Consider the following 27,861-nt stretch of genomic DNA (forward strand, 5'->3'; position numbering starts at 1 on the left):
TTGTCTTCTCCAACCCCCAACCTCCCTTTGATCCCTTCCACTGCTCAAGTGAAGACACATTTCAGTCACGAAGATGTGTCTCCATCCTAGGACACCAGGAGCTGCCAACTCCACAATACGTTCCCCAAATTGGATCAACTGTCCTTTGATCCTAAGGCACTCCTCATCATAGCTCACACACTCTCAGCACCACACATATCTGGCTAGCCAATCATAGACCATCATATTCTCACAGAAACACCTCAGCCTGCCTTCAGACACCCTCCAGGTACACATATGGGTTCACACAGGTGCAGATACTTCTAATGGATTCACAGGTCCAGGGCTCAGCAACATGTTGGCCACTGTGGCCTTTCTAGGTCAATTCTGCCAACTAAAGAGGCGAGGAAGAGCTGATGTCCCAGATAATCCTGAAATAAAGTCTGCCAACCCAGGCTTCTCAGACAGTGGTTCCAAGGGCTTGGCCCCAGAAGGTAGCGCTGGTTTAGGTTTGTTTCTGCCTGGAGGCAGTGGGGAAGGATAAGCTAAGTGGAGGGCCCTGCCATCTAATGGAGTTTTGTGTGTAGTGTGGAAGTTGGAGAAGAGGGGCCAAGGTGACAGAGTGAGCTCTGATGTCCGGGGAGACATGTCTCAAAGCCACAGTCTTAGGACAGCTAAGTCTCCCCATTTGACAGATGAGGAAACTGAGGCTCAAAAAAAAGCAATGCCCCATCTGTGGTCAGCCAGCCAGTCAGGACAGAGGCAGATCCAGAACCTACCTCTCTGGATCTCCGGCCTCAGTCTTCTTCCTGCTGTGGACTGACCCCCAGCTCCTTCCCCAGGGGCCTTAGAGCGAATAGTCTGTCCTTTGTTCTGATTGGTGGCTCCTCTACCTGCCCTTCACTTGGATTGGGGAATACCCTGAACTGTCCTTTACTGAGATTGGTGGATGCCTGTCTGGCCTTTGCTTGGATTGGTCAGTTTTCCGTGACTCCTCAGGCTAAGGGCAAGATAATGGCGCAAGAGGGGAATTGGGAAGGAAAGTTAAGGACAGTTGGAGCAGCAGGGAGGGGGCCCAGTGGGCTGGAGGGAAGCACCGCGATGAAGCCCTGGGTGGTCTCTGCCTGATATCCGTCTGTCCACCCACCTCCTGGCCCTGCCCTGCCTGCCTGCCCCAAGATGGCGGGTGTTGAGTGTAGGAAACAGAGCTGGGAAGGGCCACTTCACACTTGGCCTTCACGATTTGCTCACATGCTGCCTTCTCCTTGAATCTTGCCAAGATCCCAAATCTATTTCACCTCCTGCATCAACTCAGGGAGGAAATAGTTCACATTCCACAGACCATGAGGTGAGGCTCAGAGGTCAGAATGGCTGCCCCAGTGAGGGGAGAAGAGTCAATGGTACTGAGGCTCAAGTCAAAGGGTTTTAAACCCCAGAAATCTTAAACAGATGAGGAGAGGAAAAGTACAGACAGAGCCATACCTGCTCTCATGCACATCTACACGTCACACATATTGCCATGCACACACACACCCCCACACACAAACTCACACACATGGATAAAAATGCAACCCTATAGAAATGGCCACCCACTCCAATATTCTTGCCTGGAAAATTTCATGGACCGAGGAGCCTGGCGGGCTTTATTTAGTTCATGGGGTCAAAAAGACTTGGACACGACTGAGCACACATGCACGCAATATACAAGGCACACATAAACATACACTTTAGCATGTACACACATGCACAAATAAACACAGACAGCCAAGCTCAGGGTGGGGTGAAAGAGGTCACATTTCCTGCCCTTGCAGCTTTTGTGAACAATTCAGTGTAAATATCGAACAAATATCAGTGTAAATAAAAAAAAACCCAGCAATTTCCCAGACCCCAGAGGGGAATCTGTGGTGTATAGCGAACAGCAGCTGTTTCCAGTGTGTCCCAGACTGACTATGGAAATTCTGTGTGGTCTCAGTAGGCCCCTTCCTCTTCTGAGTTTATTTCCTCACTAGTAAAAATGGGTCCTTCCGGCTAACAACACATAGTTCTACCGTTTTGTGTTTTAATTCAATGAGAATGGGTGAACGGATATGTCAAGGCTGTATATTGTCACCCTGCTTGTTTAACTTATATGCAGAGTACATCATGTGAAATGGCAGGCTGGATGAAGCACAAGCTGGAATCAAAATTGCCGGGAGAAATATCAATAACCTCAGATATGCACATTGACACCACCCTTATGGCAGAAAGTGAAAAGGAACCAAAGAGCCTCTTGATGAAAGTAAAAGAGGAGAGTGAAAAAGTTGACTTAAAACTCAACAGTCAAAAAACTAAGATCATGGCATCTGGTCCCATCACTCCATGGCAAATAGATGGAGAAACAATGGAAACAGTGATAGACTTTATTTTCTTGGGCTCCAAAGTCACTGCAGATGGCGACTGCAGCCATGAAATTAAAAGACGTGTGCTCCTTGGAAGAAAAGCTATGAGCAACCTAGACAGCATATTAGAAAGCAGAGACATTACTTTGCTGACCAAGGTCCATCTAGTCAAAGCTATGGTTTCCCAATAGTCATGTATGGATGTGAGAGTTGGACTATAAAGAAAGCTGAGTGCCGAAGAATTGATGCTTTTGAACTGTGGTGTTGGAGAAGACTCTTGAGAGTCCCTTGGACTGCAAGGAGATCCAGTCAATCGTAAAGGAAATCAGTCCTGAATATTCATTGGAAGGACTGATGTTAAAGTTGAAACTCCCATACTTTGGCCACCTGATGAGAACTGACTCATTGGAAAAGACCCTGATCCTGGGAAAGATTGAAGGCAGGAGGAGAAGGGGATGACAGAGGATGAGATGGTTGGATGGCACCACCGACTCAATGGACATGAGTTTGAGTAAACTCTGGGAGTTGGTGACGGACAGGGAAGCCTGGCATGCTGCAGTCTATGGGGTTGCAAAGAGTCGGACATGACTGAGCGACTGAACTGAACTGAATGGATATGTGAATGGATGGATGAATGAATGAGTGGATGGATAGATGGGTAGAAGGATGGATGGATGGGTGGATGGAGCCTTCATACTTTCCCCAGCTCCCTACCTGCAGCTCTATGGTTGGAGGTAGGTCTACTCAGCACGGTAGATGGGGCCACTCCCCACACACTCTAGAAAGTACCCCAGGTACCAAGAAAGTGGGCCCTGTTTGGAGTGAGGTCTCCTCTGGAGCCAGCACTGGGACTGGATCAGCCTTTCTGCACTCATTTGAGTAGGGAGAGAGTCTGGACAAAATGACTTCTAACTCATTAATGGATTATATGAAGCTAGAGACCTTGGTTTTATCCTTTCTGGAGCCACCAGCAGAGGCACTGATGGCCTTCTTGAAGGTCAAGGTCAGTGTCACATGCTGCTCTCCTGTCTTGTTTCTGTGAGTCTCATCGTCTCTCGCCACCTCCATCAACCATCCTATTGCTTTCCCTGCTGCTGGGAACCTAGAGCCCACCCCTTGCTCTCCGGAGGGAAGCCTCCTCGTGCCCCCACAGAGACCTAGAAGAAGGCAATAATATCAAACCCAATGGCAAGGTACCTCCTAAGGCAAGCTGTGTTACTGGGACTGGCCATACATGCTGATTTATCCACCTCTGCCTGTGCTAGGTCCCCTGGGTGGCCTGGGGTTGGGGAACCCCCTCTTTCTCTGGCCTTTGGTGTCCCTTTCTCTAAAATGGGGACCTTCAAGGACCTTGGAGTCCCTCTCACTCTATTCCTCTTTCCTTCCCTCTGGACCTGTGTCTCTCTCAGGCTCTGTCTCCCCGATCTCTCCAAGTGGGTCTCTCCCTCTTGCCATGCCTCCCTCGGTCCGTGTCTGTCACAGGCTTCTCCCCTGTCTCACCTCTGAGTCTCAATGTCTTTTCCCACCTCCAAATCCTCTCTTCTCTCAGATGGCTTCTGCCCTCTCTCTTTTGTACACTCCTGCTCCCTGCCCCCAGCTCCTGTCTCTCCTGCCCACCCCTTCTCTAACCCCCCAGGTGGTCATCTTGAGTACTTGTGGTGAAAGTGTCTGACCGAAGATTGGCACCCCCAGAATGAGGGCACCCAGGAAGGTGGCCATGATGGGAGAAACCAGGGGTGCCAGGGCAGATGCCATCTATTCTTCCACTTCCTGCCTCCTGTTCTGGTGGGCATCATACACATATTCTCCTCTTCCCAGAGAACAGGGCCTTCAGGGACAAAGGAGCCCATCTGTCTCTGCACCCAGCATGTGCCTGGCACTTGCAAGCCCATCTGCTCCACCAGCATGACTGGCAAAGCTCCCCCAAAGGAGGCTTCCTGGGGGCTCAGGCCAGAGAAGGCCCTGGGGACTGGGCCTCAGACCCCAGCGAAGCCCGAGCACCTGGAACTTATTCTGTGACTCTTATAGCCCTTGCAGCATGGCTCACCCCATAGTCAGGAGACAGCCAGGAAGCAGGAGGGGCGGCCCTTCCTCCTCTCTCCCCTCCTGCCCACCCAGACCTGCTGTGTGCCCAAGGAGTTGCCTTGAATGGATCTGGCACCTTAAACACACAGAGGAGAGCTGCCCAGGAGTGCTAAGATCTTGCAGCCCCAGACCTCCCCTCAACAAAGCTGAGCTGGACCAGGGTCAAGAAAATAGAGGAAAGAGGCTTGGTTATCCCTGGGAGACCTGATCTGAGGAAGTGGCAGGAGACAGGCCCGGGCTTCAGTTGGACAAGTTCACATGTCAGAGTCCTACTTGAGTAGGGCATCAGGCTTCAGGGAAGAAAAGGCACCTACTGTGTGCTAGGGGCATCCACCAGTGTTTCTCAAACCTGTGTACCAGAACCGCTGGAGGGCTTGTTAGCATCCAGGTTGCTGGCCCTACCCCCAGATTTCTGATGCAATAGGTCTGGGATGAGGCTAAGAGTTTGCATTTCTAACACACTCCTTGCTACTGGTCCAGGGACCACACTTGGAGACCCAGCAACTCACACTGTCTCTAGTCCTCCCATGAACCCTGGGAGGTGCTTGTTTTGACCATCCTGTTTCATAGGTGAGGAGACTATGGATCAGAAGAGAGGGGCCTTGCTCAGGGGAGAATGACCCATCTTCTGGCAAGTCCATGCCACTTCCACATATGAGGGGGACTCCTCAGAGAAGGTCCCCAGGGAAGGGAGAGGCAGAGGTCCTGGAAAGAGAGTTAGGTGGGGCAGGCGGGTGACAGGAGACCAGGGTGTGTGGAAGGGGCCCCTCAGAGCTCAGGGGTCCAGGCCTAAAGGAAGGGCCTGACCTCTCCCCTCCCTCCTTTGCTCCTTCCTCCCTCCTCTGTTCCCCCTCTCTCCCCACCAACCCCTTCTCCGCCCCTCCCCTGCCCTTCGCAGACTCTGGCTTCAGTTGTTACTCCAACAGGGCCGCGTCTCCAGCCTCCGAGCCACACTGGAGACACGTGCACTGTAGAATACACCTGAGCCCGGTCCCGGAGACCCCCCACCACATCCCCCCACCTCCCTGATGAGCTCAGCCCCATCCTGTGGGCTCCTTACCTCCGACATTCACAACCAGCCCCTCCCGAGCCCCTCACCGATTCCAAGCCCATCTCAGCCAGGTAGGAATTGTATGGCCAGTCAGCTCTCTGTGTTCTTGACTCTCTGGCCCCCTCAGCCCCTAGCACATGGTCTGGGGTGAGGAAAGGATGGGATGAGGGAACAGCAGAGTGGGCAGAAGGAGGGAGGCCAGAGCCAAGTGGGGGAGGCAGAAGATGGCCTGTGAGGGGGCGGGGGCTCAGGATAGGCTCATGCCTAGGCATGCCCTCCATGTCCCTCTGCCTCATTCTCATGGCAGAGCCAACAGCGACCTCCACCCGCGTTGCTCACATTCTCCTCAGCGTCACAGCCTTCCTCCCAAGCACACAGCAGCCCCTCATCACTGCCATCCCCAACACCTGATGCCTCTACTGTTCTTGACTCCTGGCCAAGGGCCCATGCGGGCAAGGTGAGGCATGGCCTGGGAGTCCCAAGGAGACAGGTACAAGCTGGCCATGAGTCAGTCATAGCACTAAAGAGAAGCCTGGGACAGAGGGAGGTGCGCTGCCTGCCGCCAGTGGTGTATAGGCAAGGACAGGGCCCTGCTAGGGAGTTGGTGCCCCAACAAAGGACTGGGTGAACCCAGCTGGCCTTCAGCTCTGGGTCCCATGACCCTTAATGTCTTTGAACCCTTCTCAGCCTCACCCCTTCACATGGCCTTCAGGGTGGGTTGGGAGCTGAATAAAGCAAGTCCAGGAGCTTCTGAAAGGCAGAGACAGTGGCCCAGGTGGGAGAGAAGGATGGAGCTGAGTGAACCGCTGGGACCAGCGTCAGAGACGAATTAATGTCTCTCAGGAAACGATGGTCGAAGGAACAATTGGACCCATGAATGATTGAATAAATGAGCGACTGGCCTCCCTTCTCTGGGCCTCCCTCCAGGAACATTTTGTCTTTGCTCCCTCGCTCAGGCCAGTCTGAGTCTCCCACCCAGGGCTCTTACAGCCTGTGCTCCCCATGATGGCGTGGAGTGCAGAGTTCCCACTATAGTCCACCTGGCTCCCCCATCAGACCGGGGGTTCTTAGAGGGCAGAGGTTGTATCCTATTCCTCCTGCAGACCCCAGTATCATGCAACCCCCATCACGGGTGTCAGGAGGTATTCACTGAGCTATCAAATGATCAGCTAGACTCCCAAGTGCCCAGGGCTGTTGGGCTGTGAAGGGTATATGCCATTACCAAGCAAGAGGGGTGGACCCCATGACTTCTGAAGACCCCTGGGCCAGGAAGACAGCTAAGTCCTCTCAAAGTCTCCCAAGTCTAGCATAGTTACTGTTTTAGAGGAGCCTAAGGAATGAGAGTGCCTTGTACAGAGGACATTGGCAACAGTTCCAAGACATCTCTGCAGGCTGGGGGCCCTTCTGCCTCAGGATCACCTCCCCATGCAGAGAGGGCAGGGGATAGATGGTATGTCAGGAGGAAGAGGCCCTTTCCCTGAAGCACTAACATTATCACCTTCTTTCATGAGTGAGATTACCTCCTCCAGGCAGCCTTCCTGGGTGGGTCACTTGTCCTCCTCTCAACCCTCCTGAGAATTCGCACAGGACTGGAGTCTACAAGGCCTCAGGCCTATGGAACCTAGTCCCCAGCTTAACCAGGGGAGACTAAGACACAGAGAGGCAGGAAAGGACTTGCCCAGTTCTCACCCAGAGTCAGGCTTCCCAAGTGGTACTAGTGGTAAAGAACCCACCTGCCAATGCAGGAGACTTAAGAGACACGGGTTTGATCCCTGGGTCAGGAAGATCCCCTGGAGGGGGGCATGGCAATCCACTCCAATATTCTCTCCTGGAGAATCCCATCGACAGAGGAGCCTAGCGGGCTACAGTCCACAGGGTCACAAAGAGTTGGACACGACTGAGCGACTAAGCATTCATGCACCTGGAGTCACGAGGCCTTGCTCCGGCCAGTGGCCTTTGGGACACACTAGGCTCCCTCCCCACTGAGCACTGTTGTCTTAGAGATCCCTCAGGTTCCGTCTTGGCTGGTGGATGGACTGAGCCCCTCTCAGATGTGGGGAGGGGCTGGGTGTCTTCCTCCAAGTCAGGGACAGGGCCTCTGGTCTCTCCCTGTTCCAGACACGGTGCCCACAGTGGGAAGTCAATAAAAGATGGCACTGGCCTGGCACAGGGTTAGTGTGGGCCTGCAGAGGGCAGGGAGGAAGGGCCGGCCTGGGGAGGGGCTGCTGGGGGTGAAGGGGGCAGGTCGGGCAGGGTGTCCCCTCCAGCACAAGGCCGACAGCAGGCCGCAGAGGGGACGTTCCCGGCTCTGACCTAAGCTCTGTTTCCCTCCCAGCCTTCCTGGATTCTCCACGTCTGTCCCTCTCCCTCAGTCTGTTCTTCTCTGGCATGCGTCTCTCCCACAGCCTCACTGCTGGGTCCTATGACTGTATTTGGCTCTGTCTTCAGGGTCTGGCCCATCTCAGCTGTTCCCCAATTCCCGGCGCATGTGGGGGTTGGGAGGGAGGGTGAGTATGAGAAAGAGACTGGGACAGAGATAAGGACTGATTCAGAAGCTGAAGAACAAAAGAAGAGCCAGGAGGGGACCTTGGGGCCGGGGCCAGGGAGGCAGGGCTGGCCAGGGTCCTCAAACCTCGCTGGCCCGGAGGACGAAGCCCGAACTGGAGGGAGGGGCAGGGTCCACCCTTCCCCTCTGCACTGGCTCCTGGCCCCCATTCCTTCTCTCTGCCCCTGCAGGAATGTGTGAGCATTCTCATTGTTCCTAAAAATAATCCCACTGTATTGGGGGTTGGAATGAGAAATCTTCTGGGCAGGGTTCGTCTCAGGCATGCCCCTGCCTCTGGGCTTCCAACGACTTTGTTCCCCAGAGCGGGGGCCTTTCTGAGCCACCCCCCTCAACACACCTGCCATGGCTCCCAGGGCCCCAGAATAGGCTCTGAGCTCTGGGACTTGTTGGAACTGTTTGTGAAGCACCCCAGACTAGGCCACTGCTATTCCTACCGATGCCCAGGTCCAGGTTCCACACTTCAGCCTCTTCCCAACTCTCCAACCTTCTCCCCCCACCATCCCATCATCCTCCTGCCTCCAGGCCTTGGCTCCTTCATTTCCATTTCTTCACTTTTCCCCTCCTGTCCTTCTAGGCTCAGCCCAGGTCTGCTCTGGTGCCCCAAGCTTGCTGTGCTCTCTTGCTTCCCATCCAGTCCTTCAGGGTTCAGGGGAGTCTCACCCCCACCTTGCCTCCTCTGCTCCCCTTGGCAGATCAGCACGGGCTGGGCCTCCCCCCACCTCCACTCCCTGAGCAAAGCTCTGAGGAACCGCCCTTCTCCAGGGAAGGGGTTGTTGGTGGGGAGACGCTGCAGGCTCTGGGGTCCCACACCCTACCCTCAGCCCAGCATCTCCCCACCAGCTTTGGTTTTCTCTTCTGCACCCTGGAATGTCTCTTGATTTCAGTCTCAAGGGGAAGGCCCATCCAGTCTCACCTCCTCTCTGCCTCCATTTTTCAGATGGGGGAACCGTGCCCCAGAGAGGGGAGGTGATGGGCCCCCGAGTCCACGGGAAGCTGGCCATGGGCCTCGGTCATGCTGCATCGTTATGCAGGGTCCCCGTCCGTGGGGCTCCAGAGGCAGGCTCCTCACACAACCCACCACCCCACCCACCCCACCCGGGCAGGCAGGCTGGCATCCAAAAGTATTTGCCTTTGGAGGGCCCAGGAAGCCACAGAACAAACATCCGGAGTCTCTGGAACTTCTCCTACTTTCCCTCCTCATATCCCAAGGATCCGGGAGCCGCTGAGCGCATGTGTACACACACACACACACACACACACACACACACACACACACACAGCTCAGGGCCGGGTAAACAAGTGAGCTCAGGAAATCTCGTGCTATTGCTGTGCCTGTGAGAATCTATCTGTGCAGGTCCTTTAGAGGCCCCCAAACCCTAAAAAGACGAGACTGTCCCCCAACCTCACCAGTGTGTGTGTGTTAGTCGCTCAGTTGTGTCCAACTCTTTGCGACGCTATGGACTGTAGCCGGCCAGGCTCCTCTGACCATGGGATTCTCCATGCAAGAATACAGGAGTGGGTTGCCATGCCCTTCTCCAGACCTTCTAAATTTTGTCTTGGAAATGAACGCTAGAATTGCTTTTGCATTAACTTTTCTGGCTGCAAAATTCCAGATACACTCATCCCACCTGACTTTTTCCCCCACTTTATGGGGAGCTCCTGCTCAGCTGGTGACCTGAGCACACATGTGGCCTGTCCCTCAGTTGTCCATAATGCATGTCCCTATGGACCATCATGTGACCACAGCAGAATATGTCCCTCGGGTCATTAGGGGGATGTCTGTGTGAAAGCATGTGGGTCTGGGACTCTGGGAGTGTGAGCACACCCCTGAGACCATGTCTGTGCGCAAGCCATCTGTGCATGTGGGGGCCTGTGTGGGTGTGATGTGGGTTGGTGATGTCTATGTGGGCCTGGGTGTGCACAGCAAGTGTGTAATTGTCTGTGGAACTGTGAGTGCATCAGCGGCTGGTTTTGTCTCTGAACGAATGAATGAGTTTATGGCTGAGTGTTGGCATCTGTGCCTATGGGGGGTTTGATACACCTGCCCTGCGCACCCCATCACCTCCTCCATTACCTCTGGCAGACCTGGACTCACAAGTCTTCCCTTCACATCACCTGTGTGGCACTGGACAAGCTTTTCATCTCCCTGGGCTCAGTTTTCTCATCTATAAAATGGTGACTTCTCCCAGAGCCGCTGAGAAGACTCAAGAGGAATCTTGCGGTCCTGCCTAAGTGGCTCCCAGCCGGGGGGCTAGGGCACTTCCGTGCAAGTTACAAAGAGGGACCCCAACCCTCTGGGCAAATGAAGCCTGAGGGACAAGGGTTGGTCGGGGGGTTGAGGGGGGCAGGGGCGAGTGTAAGCTGGGTTTCAGCCCTGTGTGAGTAAAGTTCAACCTGCGACCTTAGAAGCTGTGACCCTGCAGGTGACCAGGAAACAGAAGCTCCCTATCTTCCTGCCCCCGCTCCAGGTGTGCAGCCTGGAACTAGAGGATCTCTGGTTCTGGACAGAGATAAGGCTCCGCGAACACCCACTCCCACCAAACTCCCCCCGGGGCTCTTTCCCCTTCACCCACCCTCTACCCCGCCTTCTCCAAAGCCCAAGAGAAGGCCCTACAGAAGCCATGATGGGGACTGACTAGATCAGGGATGCAGAGACAAGCTAGGCCAGCCAGAGGATCAGAGACCACCCCAACCCCCACCTCCACCCCCACCAATGACAACTCTCCTTGTCCGACAGGGAGACTGAGACGGAGAGGACCAGGGACCCTCCATGGACACAATGAACCTAATCATCTCAAGCTTCTGTCTCAAGATCTCTGGACCTGGAGCTGGGGAGCTCCAAGCTATGGACTCTGTGGGCTCCGAAATGGAGCCCAAGGGAGTGGGCGGGGATCCAAAAGAAAGGCCCTTCCAGATCCGAGCCCTCAGCTGTGGGTGTGGGTCTCCTAGCCCCCACCCCCCACCCCCCCGCAACCCTGGCCAGATCCCCCACTGGTGTGATAACCACATTATGGCATTTTTTCTTGAACAAATTGCATCGGCCTAATTGAATGAGGCTGCAGGAGCCTGGGCTGGAGGCTGACAGCGGGTGAGGATGGCAGGAGCCAGGGAGAGGAGGGTGTGGGAGCAACATGGGATGGGGAGGTCCTGACAACGCTGAGCAGAGGACAGAAGGGATGGGAGAGGGAAAGTGGAGGGCTGAGAACATAAAACACATCATTTGTTCCCTTCAGCCCCTCTGCACACCCACTGGTGCTCACATCACACCAGGTGCCTGGACACTGTGATGCAAGAGATGGTCTCCCCAAGGGACCACTGAGCATTCACTTAGTGCCAGGCACTGTGTTCACTTAGGAGCACCGTTTCACGTAATCCTCCCACCAGCCCCATTTTATTCTTGAGAGAATTGAGGCTTAAGAGAGAAAATGACCTGCTAAATGTCAGAGCCAGAACCACAGCCCTTGCTCTTACCGGGTACCTGCCGCATCCCAGTGCCGTGCTCCCACCCTGCCTCCAGAAAGCCTTTCTGGGGTGCTCAGAGAAAGGAGGAGGCCTCACGCCAGCTCATACTTGGGCCCAGACATCATTTCTGACCCCACTGAGTGCTCCTGCTCGTCCACTCTGTGATGTCTGCCCTCTGTCTGAGGGTCAGCAGCCGAGGCTGGGGCTGATCCCACACAATCACACCCGCGACCCCTCTCATCCCATGCAGCATCCACTCTGTATGTCACACTCATCGGCTCAGGGCGAAACAGGGAGGACACGATCGCTGCTGCCGTCACATGGCATGTCCCACACACTCGGCGACACACAATCATTTCATGGTGTCCACAGTGCCACACATCACTGAGTGTCACAGGGCCACACACAGAGAAACTATCCCTTTGGTCCTCACTCAGGGCGAGGCCCACGTTCAGTGTCACCCACACACTGCGTTCCCAAGGTCCCCAACACACCCTCACACAGACTCACACACACACAGTTCCAAGTTGGCTCTGGGCTGCACTGTCTCATGTCATCCAGGACCTTAAAAATATCCACCTTTGATGAAATGACATCATTTCTGAGATTTGCATTAAAATACCTCAGCAAAAGAGCCTACAAAATGGGAGAAAATATTTGCGAATCATATGTCTGATAAGGGGTTGGTATCCAGAATATACAAAGAAGCCCTACAGCTCAACCACAAAATAAACAACCTGATTTTTAAATGGGAAAAGACCTTGAATAGACATTTCTCTAAAGAAGATGTACAAATGGCTGACAAACACGTGAAAAGATGTTTGACATCACTAATCATCAGGGCACACAAATCAAAACCACAGGGAGACATCATCTCACATTCATTGAAATGGCTACTATTAAAAAAAAAAAAACAGAAAATAAGTGTTGGTGAGGATGTAGAGAAACTGAACCCCTTGTACACTGTCAATGGGAATGTAAAATTGTACAGCTGCTGTGGAAAATAGTACGGTGGTTCCTCAAAATTAAAGATTAAATTATCATGGGATCCAGCAATTCCCCTTCAGGGTATGTATCTAAAAAACTGAAATCAGGATCTTAAAGATATATCTGCGCATCCATGTTCATAGCATCATCATTCATAAAAAGGTGGAGCAACCAAAGTGTACATCAAGGGATGAACTAATAAACAAAACGTGATTTATTCATACAATAGAATATTATTTAGCCTCAAAAAGGAAGGAAATTCTGACATATATTATGACATAGCCTGAATGAAAACTAAGGACATTGTGTTGAATGAAATGAGAATCACAAAAAGACAAATACTATATGATTCCACTCATAAGAGATACCTAGGATAGTCAGATTCATAGAGACAGAAAACAGAATAGTGGTTTCCTGGGGCTAGAGGGAGAGGGAGTTGTTTAATGGGTATAAGTTTCAGTTTTGCAAAACGAAAAATGTTCTGGAAAATGGTTGCACATCCCTGCAAATGTATTTAACACCACTGAAATCTCTATTGAAAAATAAATAGTTAAGATGGTCAGTTTTATATTATGCATATTTTACCACAATTCAAAATATTCCAAGAAAGGAAAATGAAAATAAAAGGGAGGGATCGATGAACTAAATATGTCTAAATCTTAATGACTGTTATATTTGAGTGATGGGTATATGACCAGCTTATTGTATTATTCTCCCAAGCATTGTGTGTTTAAAATATTCCATAATAAGAAAAACTTGTACTCTCCCTTGACCTCACACCCCTTTGGAGCAACCACACATCCTCTCTGCATCCCTTCACAGCCAAAGGTCTCCAGAGGACTGACTACGCTCTGTCTTCACCACCACTCACCACCTGCCCAGGCCATCTGGCTTCTGGCCCCACCCTGTCACCGACAGGGTTCTTGTCTGGCTCAGTTGAGCACATGGCCCAGCCCAGCACGATCTCCCTGTTCCCACCTTACCTGACGGCTTGGCAGCATCTCACCCCGTTGACCCCCTCCAGCTCCCTGACTTCCAGCTTCACCCCATCTGGTCTCCTCTACATCCCTGGCCGCACCTGCTCTGTCTCACTGCAGCTCTTCACCTCAGGGTTCAATCCTCAGTCCTCACCTCTTCTCTCCCTATGTCTCTCCCCAGGTCATCCCAGCCAGGTCTGTGGTTTAATAAATCAGCCCTACCCGCTGGCTTGCAAATATATCCCCAGCCTGGCCTTAGCTGCCCATCACCTGGATGTTTGACTTACATCTGAAACAGGTCTGTCAATTTCTGTCTCCTTGTCCTCTCTCACTCCATGCCTTTCCCAGTAACATCGCCACCAACCATCCCTTGGTTCTTCAAATCAGAAACCTGGGAGCCATTCTCCTTTTTTCCATCTGGTTCTGTCATTTCTACCTGCAAATATCTCCAAAGTTTGTTCATTTCTCTCCAACTCTTCTGCCCTCCCCTTAGCCCAGGCACCACCATCTCCAGCCTGGGTGGCTACAATAGCCTTCAACTCTCTGCCTACCTCCTCTCAGCCCCTCCAATTGGTTCCCCCTCATACACTCTGCAACAATAGACGCTTTCAAAACCATAAATTAGACCATGTCACTTCCCTGCCTGAACCCAGCAGGGTCTTCCCATGACAGCATTTTACACAGGGTTGTGGGCTAACAGCTCACACTGTCACAAGCATTACAGGATTGCATAGTATCACACACTGGTTTTCACACACGATGTCACTCTGTGTTACACCCTTGCTTGCACACTCAGCCTCCCTATATGCCCGGGGCCCACATTAACAGTTCAGTGTCAGACACTTGAGCCCCCAAACTCAGGACCACACTTGTTACTGCACAGTGTCACTCATCCGTGTTTACATATTTGATCCTTACAGCGTCACACTTGGCATCACTTAGCATCACACAATCAATATCATGGGGTCACACCATCAGCAGCACGTCCACTGTCTCACACAGCCCTGGGCAAGTGGTGGCACACATTTGGTATCACTATTTTGGCGGCATGCATTTGGTGTGTGTCATCTGGTGTCACACTCGGTGACTCACCCACTCTCCACACAGTATCCCATGATTTCACAAAGTCAGGGTCACACAGCAGAACCCCTGCTGCCCCACTGTCAGGGTCTCAGTGTCACCCTCAGCATCACCCTGGGGCCCACAAGCTGCCCCCACCCCCACCCCACCAGGTCCTGTGGCCAGAGCTTCTGCCCCATGTCAAGGCTGTTTCCTGTTGTTGTGCTCAGAGTCCTCAGCCACTGCCTGTTCCTTCAAGGATTTCCTGTTGTCAGGGCCCCCGTCAGGGATACACAGCCTAAAGCCCAAGAGTTGCACCCCCCACCCTGCCCCGGCAGGGACCTGGGGCCCCTCTAGCTGCCTCCATCCTTGCTGGGCTCGTGTGGGATTCCCCCGCACCCCATTCAATCAGCTTGGCTCCCACGTGTGCCTGGGCTTGTCCTAAATCACTGAAAGGTGACCTCTGGGCCCTGCCTCACCCCCAGGGAGCCCAGACCTGTGTTTCCCAGGAAAGGGACTCTTGGGCAGCCTGGACACAGCTGTCTGGACTGTCTGAGCGGCTTGGAACAAGACCTTCGCTGATCTGTGGGGCTCAGCCTGAAGCTGCTGGGAGCCAGAGCAGAAGGACAGGCTCCTGGGCGGGGGAGGGCAAAGGGTTAGGGGGTTAGGGAGTCAGGGAAGACTTCCCAGAGGAAGCCAGCTGAGAGCTGGGACATACAAGGAAGTGGAAGAAACGGCATCCCAGGTGGGGTCAACAGACAGGAGCAAAGGCTTGGAGGCAGGAACCGGAGGAGACGGGTTGATAGGGATGAAAATAGGGACGTGACAGAGGCGAGGTTGTGCGGCGGCTTCTCTCCTATCAGCTGCCTCCTCTCTCTGCGCACGCTGGCATTCAGACTCCAGCTCCAGCGGGAGCCGCAGGGCACACCCTTCCTGGCTCAGCCTTTGGGGGCCCCACAGATTGCCCCCTAAGGCCACCAAGCCCCCTCACCTCCTGCCCCAGGCCAGCCCGCAGGAAGGACAGGCGGAGGCCAGCGCACGCTCCCCACACGGCCTGAGATAAATATTTCCCGGGAAACGGAACTTGTTCTCTCTGTGTTTACAGCCAAGGGCCAGGCAGGGTGGTGGGGGAGGGGTCAGCCAGAGGAGCCTCCAGCCCCGGGGCCACAGCATCTGGCCCAGCATCGGCCTTGACCTACTGTCTGCCTCGGAGCCAGTCCCCACCTCCTCTGAGCCTCCATTTCAAGCGCTTGAGGGGACCACCCGGGGCCTTGGCCAGCCCACAAGTCTGGCCCAGGCTCAGCTGTGTCTTCCCTGGGTGTAAACGCCTGGTGCTTGATGCCTGCCCCTGCAGACTAGGCTTCTCCAACGGCAGGACTTGCATCTGCCCATCTCTGCCTCGTCCTTGGTCAGTCAGGGATGTGGACAGATGGATGGACAGACAGACAGACAGGCTGGGGTGGCAGCTGAGATCGCCTCCCTGGCCCAGGTCCCTGCACACCCTGGGCCTGTGCAGCCCGACAGGTGGGCGCAGACAGATGGCAGGGCCTGGGGGCCCCCGTGGACACCAGATGCTACGGCCAACTTGTTGGCAGTGGCTTCCTGCGGGCCATGGGGCTGCTTTGAGGCCACTTGCTCCTGACGTGCGGAATCCAGGAGGAGGCTGGCAGGCCTCCCAGCCCGAAGCAGTCCCTTAAGAGTCTTAAATACGAGCATGGGAAGAACTGCCTGCAGTGGCCCGTCCAGCCTCACCCCAACGCTCCCAGCACAGTAACCTGGGCTCCACTGACATGTCGGCCCTCTCCCCTGCAGACCCAGGGGCATCCTATCCACATGCCCTTGCACAAGCTGCTCCTCTCACCCCCGAAGCCTTTCCCAACCCCCACAGCAATTCTACTCAACAGCACCACCCTGGCTCCTGCCCCTGCCTATGGCTAGCCCACCACCAGGGCCCACTTATTCACCATTGCTGGCCTCAGCCTCACTCTAGACTCGGAGATCAAGCATTCCTCAGACCAGCACCCAAGGGCGAAAAGGTTTTTGGAGCTGGGTTCTCAGCACAGAGCCAGCCTCCTGCAGCCCCCTGTAAGTCCTTGCTCCAGGCTCCGCTGTGTGTCTGGTCCCCGTCCTGTTGCCCTCAGAAGGTCCTCTCAGAAGCCAGCGACGTGGACCTCCCTGACTATCCAGCTGATCTCTGGTCATTAATCACTGACTTTACCCCTCCTTATCCTTCAAAGTTCCAAGGTGTCCCCTCCAGGAAGTCTGCACCCAATACAGCAATACAGTTCTTAGAACTACTTCATCCTCATCTCATAGCCATTCTTTTTGGATCAAGAAGCATTTATTGGGCACCTACTACATACCAGGCCTATGCCAGGCCCCACAGGAGCCCAGGAGAGACTAAGAAGACTCAGCCTTCGTTCCTACCAGCCAGAAACTTACAACTACATGGGAAAGGATATATAACCACATGGTGTAACAAGTTGTCTGACTGTAAGTTCAGGGAAGCTTGGAGGTGTGAGTGCCCAGGAGGGGTTGGGGAGGCCAACTTGACCTGAGGTGGAGGGAGCAATCTGAGAGGACTTCACAAAGGAGGTGGCATCTAATCTGGGGCTTGAAACTGGAGTGTGTGTGTGCCTGCGTGCTGAGTTGCTTCAGTCTTGTTCAACTCTTCGCGACCCTGTGGGCTGTAGCCCACCAGGCTCCACTATCCATGGGATTCTCCAGGCAAGAATACTGGAGTGGGTTGCCATGCTCTTTTCCAGGGGATCTTCTCAACCCAGGGATCAAACCTGAGTCTCATATCTCCTGCACTGGCAGGTGGATTCTTTACCACTAGCGCCAAAAGGAGTAGGTAGAGGAAAAAGGAAAAGGTATTCCAGAGAGAGGGGTTAGTGAGAACAAAGTCAGGGGAGATTGGCAAGAGCAGGTGTCCCGGAAGTGAGCATCGCCATGTCTGGGGGCAAGGGGTGGACATGAGGGGGTCCAGCAGGTACAGCTGGCAATGCCATGGCCAAGGTGTGGTCTTTCCTTATCCAGTGGGAAGCCATAGAGGAGCCAGTGCTGGGCAGAGCACTAGGGCGCTTGGTGTGGATACCCGTGCACTTGTTCACGTCTGCCTCTTTCCAGTCCCTGCCCCTTCCCAGTCCCTGCCCCAGCTGGGTTTGCTAAACCTCGTCTGGGCCCTGAGAGCCAGCACAGAAGCGCAGAGACGGCATTCGCCCCGAGTGCTCAGCTCACTGCTTGAACTGCCTCAGCCCTGACATCCAGAGAGAGTAACGGCCCTGGCGCTGAAGGAGGATTCCAGATGGTGCCTGAAGAGCCCCTCCTCCAAGCCGGCCAGCTGGCACTGGGGCCAGGGAGCCATTCGAAGAAGGTATGCTGAACAGACACCCGTTGGGAGGGCATGGGAGCCGGCAGTCCTGCTCTCGTGGCTGTTGTGCTGCCAGCGGCAGGAGAATGAGCTGTGCCCACCCAGCCCCATGGGGCACCTGGTCACACAAAGCAGAGCCATCTAGACCTGGCTCCAAGGATCTCACCTTTGAGAGAAGCAGGGAGGCTGCCAACTCCCTCCAGGGAGCCTCTGTGGGCCAGGCCTGGGGCAGGCGCCTCACACATACTATCTTTGTAACTTCTCCCAACAGACCTGCTGTGATTATTATGTCCAATAATAGTGATTATGTCCAGTGATGGTGAAGCTTCTTATCCCCTTTTGACAGGTGAGGGGAATTGATGCTCAGGTTGGTTAAGGGACTGGCCCAAGGTCACACCCCTAGGAAGTAGTGAAGCTGGTATTGAACTCATGCCCACCTGACCCCATGGTCTGTCCACTGGATAAGTGCATTCACCACCCCAGGTTCCACCCTCATAGGAGGCTCCTCATCAGTCTCCCATCCCTCTTTCCCTCCAGCGGTCCCAATAGTTTGAGCCACACCCTAGGGTTCCTACTCTGTCCAGTCCTAGCCTTTCTGTGTTAGGGGGTCCCCAGGGAGAGCAACCTGTCTCTTTCCAGCAGGGCTGAGCATGGGCCTGGGCACTCGGGAAGGGGTGCTAAGTGAACCCAGAAACACAGCAGGTGCTGCTCAGAGGCCAGGCAGACACCTGCCATCTCCGTGATAGGTGTGGGACTAGGGGGAAAGAACTGAGACCCAGGGGGGCTCATAGCCCATATCTTTGGGCTGAGAGAGGGGGCAGCGGGACCCAGGCGAAGGAAAGGCAGCAGGAACAAATGGGGATGATCGGGGGAAGCCTCGTGGGGAGGGTGAGGAAGGAGGCAGAACTTGAACTTGCAGGGAGCAAGGCCAAGGGCCAAGGGCAAGGGGCTGTACACAGAGAAAGAAACGAGAAGCCTGGGCCTGGCTCCTGCCCTTGCAGCCCCGCTCCCATCGCCCAGGATGGGCTTAGCTTCTCCAAAGCCCTCTCCCCTCTCCGCTTCCTGGGAGGATGACAAATCCAGTCTTTCCTGGCGGGTGGCAGCGGCTGCAGAGACACTGCTGGCTCCCAGGAACACCATCTGTCCCAGCTCCCGGGGGAGCCCCCGCCCCACGGGGAATGCCATGGCCAGAAATAAATTAATAATGATTCTCCAGGTCCCCCCTCTCTCCCTCGCCTAGCACCCAGCTGCAGGCACATCCTCAGGGCTGGGCTCCATGTCCCAGCAGTGAGCCCATGCTGACACCGCTGGGCACCAGGCCCCGCACGGGCATCTTTGGCCATCTCACCCAAGGGCAGGGAGAGAGCCAGGGTTGAATATGTGACATAGGTCCACTTTCAGTTCTGCCTCCGATTCATTCCCTGTGTGACCCCGCTGGGCCTCAGCTTCCCCTAAGTAGAAGAATCACAGCCCCTGCCTTCCAGGGAGGTCATGGGGATTAAAGAGGGAAGTGGATCTACAGCTCCTGGCCCAGAGGAGGGGCTGATACAGCCACAGTCTCCCCTTCCTCTCAGCCAGGCCCCCAGGGCACAGGGGAGGCTCATCAAAGGCTCTCTGATCTCACACACACCCCTCCTCTGTGCCAACCTTCACCAACCCCAACCCACCCCATTGTGACTCAGGATCCCATGGACACTTGACAGTTCTTATGAGGCCCCCCCAAAGGCATGGTTAGGGACTGAGATGGCACCCCTCACCTCAAAGGAAAGGTGCTCCCTGAGCTCTCCTCAGGCACCGTTTGGAGGGTGGTGGGAGACTCAGGAATGAACAAGGCACATTCCTAGGCTCAGGGTGCTCACAGTTCAGAGGGGGAGACATCCCAGTCACAAGATGGAGAAAATAGGGTGCTAAAGGCACAGGCAGCAGAATGTCCCAGCAGCTGACGGCCAAAGCAGGAGAGCTCAGAGGAGGGAGCGTGAAAGGCAGGGAGGGCTTCCTGGAGGAGGCGAGGCTAGAGCTGAGCCCAGAAGGATTTGGGAAGCTGAAGGGGGAAGAAGCCAGCCAGAGTGGTGCTAGGGAGGCAGGAGTGAATGAAGGGCGAACTGTGACCTGGCTGAGGCTGCAGAGGGAGCCGGGGAGGGGGAGCAGGGAGAATTTTTAAGCTGAAAAGTGACAAGTTCAGGTTTGTGAGTTAGATGTTTCTGCCAGTCACTTGGAGAAGGGGGGCACCTGAGAGGAGACAGCCAGTGAGCCATCCAGGGGAAAGGTGACCTGTCCCAGACCAGGGTAGGCAGTGGGAGAGCTGGAGAGGAGTTCACCAGATACTCAGAGCAGAGAATCAACAGTGAATTGTTGGGTGATGGTGGGGAGGATGAGGGAGGAGCCCCAGTGACACCCAGGTGACTCCGGAGGAGGGTGAATCCTCAAGGGGAGGGAACTCTGGGCAGGAATAGGGAGGGAGAGGTGGTCTTGGTCTGGGGTGACCCTAAGCCAGAGGGGGTGGGGCTGGGATTCAGCTCCAGCCTCCCAATCCTCCCAGGGGTGGGGGTAGCGCTCAGACTGGCCCCCAGCCTGCGCCCCCCACCCCCCACCCCGAAGCCCACCCCAGTCCGCCCTCCCTCCGCTGAGCTCTCACCTGCAGTGTGTCGTCTCCACTCCCCGGGGGCACTGGCTCCTGTGCAAGGAGGTCCCGGCTGGCTGCAGAGACAAGAAAGCCAGGGGCTGAGGCCGGCCAGGCCCTCCCCCGTCTCCCCAGGCTGCCCCTCCACCAGCCCCCAGCAGACCCAGGACCTCCTATCTTCCACAGGCGGCCTCCTCCAGGGAGCCTTGCCTGATGGCCCCTGCTTCCCATGGGCGCGTCTGACTCTGGTGTGTTCTCAGTCCCTCAACTCTGAGAATAGAGCCACTCTTTCCTTCAGCCTGGGGCTCCTCAAGGGTGGACATGACCACGCTGTTACCCCTCCTGAGGTCCCCTCTGCTTCTGCTTCTCTCCTTCTCTCCGCTGTCTGAGCCTCAGCTTCCCGTCTATAAAATGGGGTTCGTATTGTCCAGCTCACAGCCACTGGGCTGGGCTCCCAGCTGGGGTTGCTGGGAAGTGAATGGAATCATACATGTGAGTCCTCAAGCCCAGCACAGTGCACAGACGTCTGGGCTCCAATCGGACCCCCAACCTGCATCCTATCAGCTCTATCCCTCAGCTCCTCATGGCCTGGAAGACACACCAGGACCTGCTCACTCATTCGTGGGAGCCCACCACCCCGGGGGGCATCCAGAATCGGATCCACTCTGGGAGGTGCTGCCCAGGGGCCGGCTGTCCCTCCCCACCCCCACCCACAAGCGCACCCAGGCATCGGACAGGCACAGGCGGCGGGATATTCTGAGCCTGGCTTCGTTCCCGTCAGCTGCTGGCCGCCATGCCCGCCTGGCGCGAGCGCAGGGGCTGATTTGATTTGGCAGCTTGGCAAGCGTGTGGTGGGGAGGGGGAGCGGGTGGGGATGAGACACCCATCCCTGCTAGGAAATAAACAGCCTCGGGCACTCAGCGAGTTGGTGGGGAGGGCACGAGTCAGTGCGGGGTGGGGGCAGGGGACAGTTCTGGGTCTTCTGCCTGGTGCTCCTTTCATCTCACTGAGGCTCTGGACACCTGCTGGAATCTGTGGTTCTCCTTGGGTCACCCTCGGGGTGACAGCAGCTGCACCTGGTGTGTGGATGCTTGTGGAGGGGGGGCTCTGGCAGAGTGTCTGCTTGCCCCACGTGTCCCTGTGTCCTGTGGGGTCTCCCTCCTCGGCAGTGCCTTCAGCTGGGCCCGAGTGTTGCCAAGGATGCCTGGGTCTAGGGGCAGAGGGGGTGATGGTCTAGACGGTGCAATCTCTCAGGGTGACTGTGGCTCCATGGCTGGGCCTCGATGGGGGACTGACTGTAGCCCAGGGTGTGACAAGGTCGCCCATGTGCCTGAGTCTACTGCAGGGCCTCATGTGCGTTGGCTCGGCCTGTTCCTTCCCTCTGTGTGATGACCCCGCTAACCCAGCCATGTCCGGCAGAGGAAATGACGCGGGCCAAGATAAGTGTCTGACCTAAGGGCCCATCCCTTTGTCCACAAGCCTAAGCCTTCTTTTCCACCCTGGCCTCTGATGGTCCACCCACCGCCACCACTGAGTTGCCCTGGGACAGCCCCCTCTCCCACCTGAGAAGACGCAGTGCTAGTTTCACTCAATTCTAACTGCACCCCAGATTCTCCACCACTCCCTGGAGAGGCTCCTGCCCTATGCCCTCTGGTTCCGCGTCACCCAGCTCAAGCACACGGAAGGTGGACAAGACTGGGGGTGGGAGTCTCAGCTAGGCATTCACAGTGCCTCCATAATCCTCCTCCAAACTTCATGTTTATCACCTTCCTACTCAGAGCGGTCCAGCTCACCCCTGCCTGAGGCCCCAGGAGTCTACACCATCCTGTTAATATGCTGCTGCCACCTTGGGGATCAGGACTCCACAGCTTTCCGATTAGAGAGCTGCTGCTGGGTCAGGAGCTCTGATGCTGTGACCTCTGCACTGAGAGGGAGGGGGAGGGGGACAGTCAGACCAGGACCCTAGTCCTTAGGGACCCAGAGGCCAGGGCTGTGCCCCAGACATCGGCCAGGAGGTCAGGGTAGGGTGGAGCCTACTTTGGGAAAGACGCAATGTCTCATCTGTCACCGCCTCCCCATTGTCCCACCGTCCTCTGGGGACCTCAGGACTCTCCCCACCCAGCCACAGGAAGCTGAGCCCCTCCTGGAGACAGAAGGAGGGAACACTGAAGGAGGGGCTCCAGGGCCAGAGGGAGACTCAGCCGTGCCCTTGGGGTCATAGAGGAGGAACCTAGGCTTAACAGAACTCAGTTATCACAAAGGGACTGGTGGGAAAGGGACTCTGCAGAGAAGTCCCCGGGGGCTTCCTGGAGGAGGTGTGCAGTGCCTCACAGGAAGAGAAACTAGGTTCCAGGACAGCCTCCTAACTACATGACAGAGGTTTGCCCCTGGGACTTATATACAGTTGCAAGTGTCTGTGTGTCCATGTGTGCATGGGTGTGCACCCCAGTCATCGAGTCCTAGGCTCTGGTCTGTGTCCCATGGGCAGTGTCTGCCCAAGGTAGGGGTCTGCCAGGCAGCAGAGAAGAGGGCAAAGGAAAAGAAGGGAGAACAGCTCAGACCTGAGGAGAGAAGCCTGTCGGGTTAGCCATGACACAGGCAGTCCTGAAACCCTAGATGCTTGACGCCAAGACTGTGCCTCCATGACCTGGTGTCCACTGTAGCCTACTGTGCAGCCTCGGACAGGACCCTCCCCTCTCTGAGCTACCGTCCTCACCTGAGGAATAAAAGGGGCAGATGATCTCCTAGGGCCCTTCCAAGTCTAACAGTCTTCTGGAGAGACTGACATACAAAGATGGCCAGAGACAGAAACTTATAGGGATGGGGAGAGAGCCCAGGGAGAAGTAGAGGAGAGTGAGGGGTGCAGCAGCAGGAAGACGAGGGAGGAGAACCCCAGGGCGGGCGCCTGTGGGTCAGGCAGCTGGGGAGGGATTCCCTGCTGGGGACCCTAGCCTCACGGCCAAGACAGGCTGTGGTAGACCATGTAGCCTCATAGATGACAGCGAGCAATTATCGCCACCCCACCTGCCTCCTGGCCTGTGGGAGGAGAAAGATGGCGGGTGACAGACAAAGGCCCTCTCCCCCGACCCAAGTCCAGCCTGTACTTTCAGGCCCTGCTGTGCTGTGTGATGGGTCTGGGTCCCAGCCTCTGTCACTGAATCTCTGAACACACCAAGCTGGGTCTTGGTCGGTGGTACTGGTGGGCTCTGAGGGACCCGGCCAGGGCAGGCTGGAGGTTCTTTCCCCACCTCTGGTGTGGGTGCTGAGACTGTGCAAAACCCAAGAGGCAACGAGCTGCCGGACCAACGAGCTGGCCTTGTGCTGGGCTGGTGGCCTGAGCCCCCATCAGTCATTAGCCCTTCAGGCCCCCTAGCCTGGGACCTCCCTTCCTTAAGTCCTTCTCACAGCCACCCCCAGGGCACAAACAGGGCCCTCCCTCCTTAGCCTGTCCTCAAGGGGTGCTGATGGGTCCCTAACCAATGCCCACACTGCCCCTCTAGCTGCTTGGCTTCTGCCCCAGTCGGAGGCCCTTTGTACTTGAGCCTCACAGGCAGAGCTTCGTGCATTCCCATGTCTGTGTCCAGGAAGTGTTCATGTCCTGTTTTCCCCCTCAGGCCGGGGCTGCCAGGGAAGGAGGGGGTGGGGGTGAGCAGGCCTCTCCTTCCTCCACTGTGGACATTTCTCCCACAGGCTTTAGGGATTGGGAGGAAAGGGCACTCCTCTCTCTAGCATAGTCTGAAATGATTAGGGACAGAGGGATGAAGGAAATGACCCCTTACCCTGCAAGCTTAGGGAGTGGTGGATCTCGCATGGGCAGGTACACCAGTTCTGCTGGTGCAGGAGAAGCGGTCTGTGCAACCCAGGCTGAGAGGGTCTCCTTCCCCACTAACTGCCAACCCCGCCCCTCTTCCACTCCCTCCCTGGGGGTGGGGGCCGCCCCTGGCCCCAAGCTGTCTCCATTACTTCTTGCTATGTTTTTAATAACTGAACATCAACATTAACGAAGCAGGTGGTTGCAGCTCTTCCCAGAAACCCCATTTAGAATCATTGAATCATCAAATCCTAGAATCTTAGAATCACAGAAAGTCTGCCTCTTCGGCTCCTAGAGTCTCAGCATCTTAAAGTCACAGAATGTCAGAACCACACAGCCAGGCATCCACACAGCCCTGGCTGGGAGCTGAGAGCCATGAAAAGCTGGAACCCCACAAACTGACAATGCTGGATGCTCCTGAGAGCTCATCTCACCTGACTTCCTTTTTTTTCAGGTGAGAAAATGCAGCCTAAAAAGTGGTGCTATGCAAGATCATCGGACAGTAGGAGCCAAGCAATGCCCAATCCTGAGATTGTAAGATGGGACCTCAATATCTGGTCTTCCAGAAATGGTGCAACTTTTACATTAGGAAATACAGATATTCAAGTTGGAGTAATGCTATTCTTTTAGCTTTGCTCACACCTCCTGGCTCCCAGCCCCCAGCCCCCCACCCCCCACCCCTGTCCCATCCTCCCTCCCCCGCTTCCTGCCCTGCCCCTACTGGGTCCTAAAGCGGGCACCTCTTCTCTCTGACCCCTCACCCTTGGTTCTTGAAACTCCCTTACCATCTCCCCTCCCCAAAATGGGTGAAGTTCAAGGGGTCAAGTCCCTCAAGGTGAGGGACAGGAAAAGCAAAACGCCTGCTGAAGGAAACCACCAGTCAGAGAGCAGGCTTCCCAGCGGAGGTGCCAGGCTTCCCAGCGGAGGTGCCCTGAAGGAGAGGCCAGAAGGTCCTAGACCATCCCCTACCCCAGCCCCGGGCGGGTGTCCAGCCACACCAGAGCAGTAGCTTCAAGGGAGCGGGATCCAAAGGGGTGGGAAGCAGTGAAGGCATACAGTTGATATTAGAACCATCACGGATGTATGCTTAGCATTTTCATAAATTTACATTTTAACTCATTTTTGAATGTACTCATATATTTTTGAATTTGAATTTTATTAAATGCTACATTTTACAGATTGTTTTAATTTTTGAATGCTGAATACTCTTTGCTCAGGGCAGATCCCAAGTCCCCACACTACAGACAAGGATGTGGCAACCCCCAGCGGAATCTAGGTCTCCTGGTCTCCGTTTAGCCTCAAACCTCCTAACCTGGGAAGCCATCCTGAGACCTGCTCCATAGAGGGCCCTGACACAGGCCCAGGCATGTGTTCTCAAACCTTGTCTTCCCTCTCGGCCACCCAGACCCCATGGTGGCTCTCTCTCTTCTCTCCTAGAGCTGACCAGCTTCCTCCTCCCCCTCCGCCCCTCTGTCCCCTCCCCTCCAACTCAGGCTTTTCCCTGTTCAGCTTCTTCATCCCACATCTGAAGGAACTGCCCCAGCCTCCCACCTCACCCCTTCTATGAGCTCCCCAGCCCTGGCCCAGGGAACTTTGGAACATGCAGGTCTGAGCAGTCACTGTCCTGCTTTCAACTCTTCTCCTAGTGCCTAGGTCCCTCTGGAGAAAGTCCAAATTCCTTGACATGGCATAAAAGTCCTGCACAATTTGGCCCCTGCCAGCCTCACCAGCCTCATCTTCTGATGCTTCAGCAGCACCCCTCCCCCCAGCCATCCCATCACTCAGCCACTCTGACAGTCCAGCACCCAGCTCCACAGAATGCTTCCCTCCCTCTGTCTGTCACCAGCAAGCCTTCACATTCGCGATTCTCTCCTTCTCCCTGTCCAGAACTTTCTCCTGGCTCATCCCTCAGCTCCCACTTTAGATATACTTCCTCCTGGAAGCTCCCCAACTTGCCTTCCCTGCAACTTTGGGCTGAATTAGGGGCCCCTGCCCTGTCCCACCATGGCCCCCAAGTTTCTCTCCAGAGTTGCCCTCCCCACACAACCTATCAGCATTCATCTTTGTCTGTGCCCCTCCATCACCCCATCACCTGACCACCATTGGCCCTGGTACCTGGGTCTGTCCACCTGCCAAGAGGCAGATGCCTTGTTGCTCAGACTCAGGGCAATGTGTGGCTGAAGTTTAAGGTCTACACTGTGTTCTCTCTACCTACTGTCTCTGTTGGGCACATAGTACGTGCTCTATAAAGGGCTGGCGGTACACAGTTGTGGCATGGACAGGGAGGGCTGGGATAGTCAGAGGAAGTGAGAGTCCCTGGGCTGGGCTGGGGACTTCCTGGAGGAAGCATCTGGGACAATACTCCACGTGTCAGCCCTAAGACAGCAATTGAGGACAGGCCACACAGGAAGTCACCAGCCCAGCCTTAGGACCATCAGAGCAAACCATCAAAGTGAGGCCAGAGTCTGCAATGAGCCAGATTCAGTGACTAGAGCTCAGGACAAGGCCACTGGAAGAAGGGGATGGTGGTGCATTCAGGGAAGACTTCCTGGAGGAGAGAATACTTCCGGCTGGTTCGGGGCAAGGGAGAAGGTGGAGATGAAGCAAATTGGAGACAGAGATGTGAAAGAGAAAGCTCTCTTCTGTCTTGTCCTTTATCCCTTAGAGGAAAGGGAGGTGGGAGTCAGATGGGCAGGAAGACAGACAGAAGGCCAAGGCGGCATGGTGATAACATCAATGCTGACCCATGGCCAGGGCGGGTATGGATGGCTGGGGCTGGCAGGGAGCAGGTCCCCAGCTGTGGTTGGGAAACGTTTCCTGTCTCCTTGCCAGGGGGGTCATTAATAATCATTTACCCGCCACAGGCAGCCCGGAGGCCAGCCAGGGAGCAGCATGGTGCTGGGGCCAGAGCCCAGCCTGGCAGCCAGAGAGCTGTATTCTAGGACCAGCCATGCCACCTTGCTGTGAAACCTGCACAGTCACCTGACCTCTCGGTCTCTGGCAACACTGGGCAAAGGAAGGTCTTAAGAGGAGGCTCCCTAAAGACCTCCCCACTCTAGGCCTCAGTTTCCCTAGATGGCAGCGGGGCTGCCAACCCCACAGGGGATTGGGACCTCTGATAATCAGTATGAGCATCTGGACTATGCTAAGCCCAGGTCAGGACACATGGGAAGGGCAGATCCCGCCCAGCCTCTGAAGAGCTCATATTCTAGTGGGAGCCAGACCCCAATACCATGGGATGCCTGCCTGCAGCACATCAAGTGCACATCAGGCTGTGGGAAAACACAGAAAGAGGGCCATCTGCCCAAGGCTGGAGGGGCTGAGAGTGTGGATGGGCCACAAAGACGGGGTTCCTTAGACACAGAAAGTGGGAATCCCATGAGGCCTGTTTGGTCACTGCTATACGCCCAGCACTTAACACCGTGCCTGCCTGTGGCCTAGCAGGTATTCAATAAATGCTTTCAGACAATGGAATGAGCTCATCTGTTAAAGGAGACATTTGTGAAAGGAGCT

The 27,861-nt window shown here is 55.3% G+C and overlaps 1 protein-coding gene across 2 annotated transcripts in view; it reads right to left on the minus strand.

Annotated features, from left to right (window-relative positions):
- PDE2A (phosphodiesterase 2A) overlaps positions 1 to 27,861 on the minus strand; it is a 66,892-nt gene that overhangs the window by 35,585 nt on the left and 3,446 nt on the right. Inside the window, exon 2 of one of the 2 annotated variants that reach the window (XM_061149510.1) lies at positions 20,553 to 20,614. The exons of the other annotated variant lie outside the window; for it this stretch is intronic. Coding sequence (XP_061005493.1) covers positions 20,553 to 20,614 — 62 coding nt within the window. The remainder of the gene's footprint in view (positions 1 to 20,552; positions 20,615 to 27,861) is intronic. 2 annotated transcript variants of the gene reach the window in all.

This window comes from Dama dama, chromosome 1 (genome assembly GCF_033118175.1).
Source record: "Dama dama isolate Ldn47 chromosome 1, ASM3311817v1, whole genome shotgun sequence".
NCBI lineage: Eukaryota > Metazoa > Chordata > Mammalia > Artiodactyla > Cervidae > Dama > Dama dama.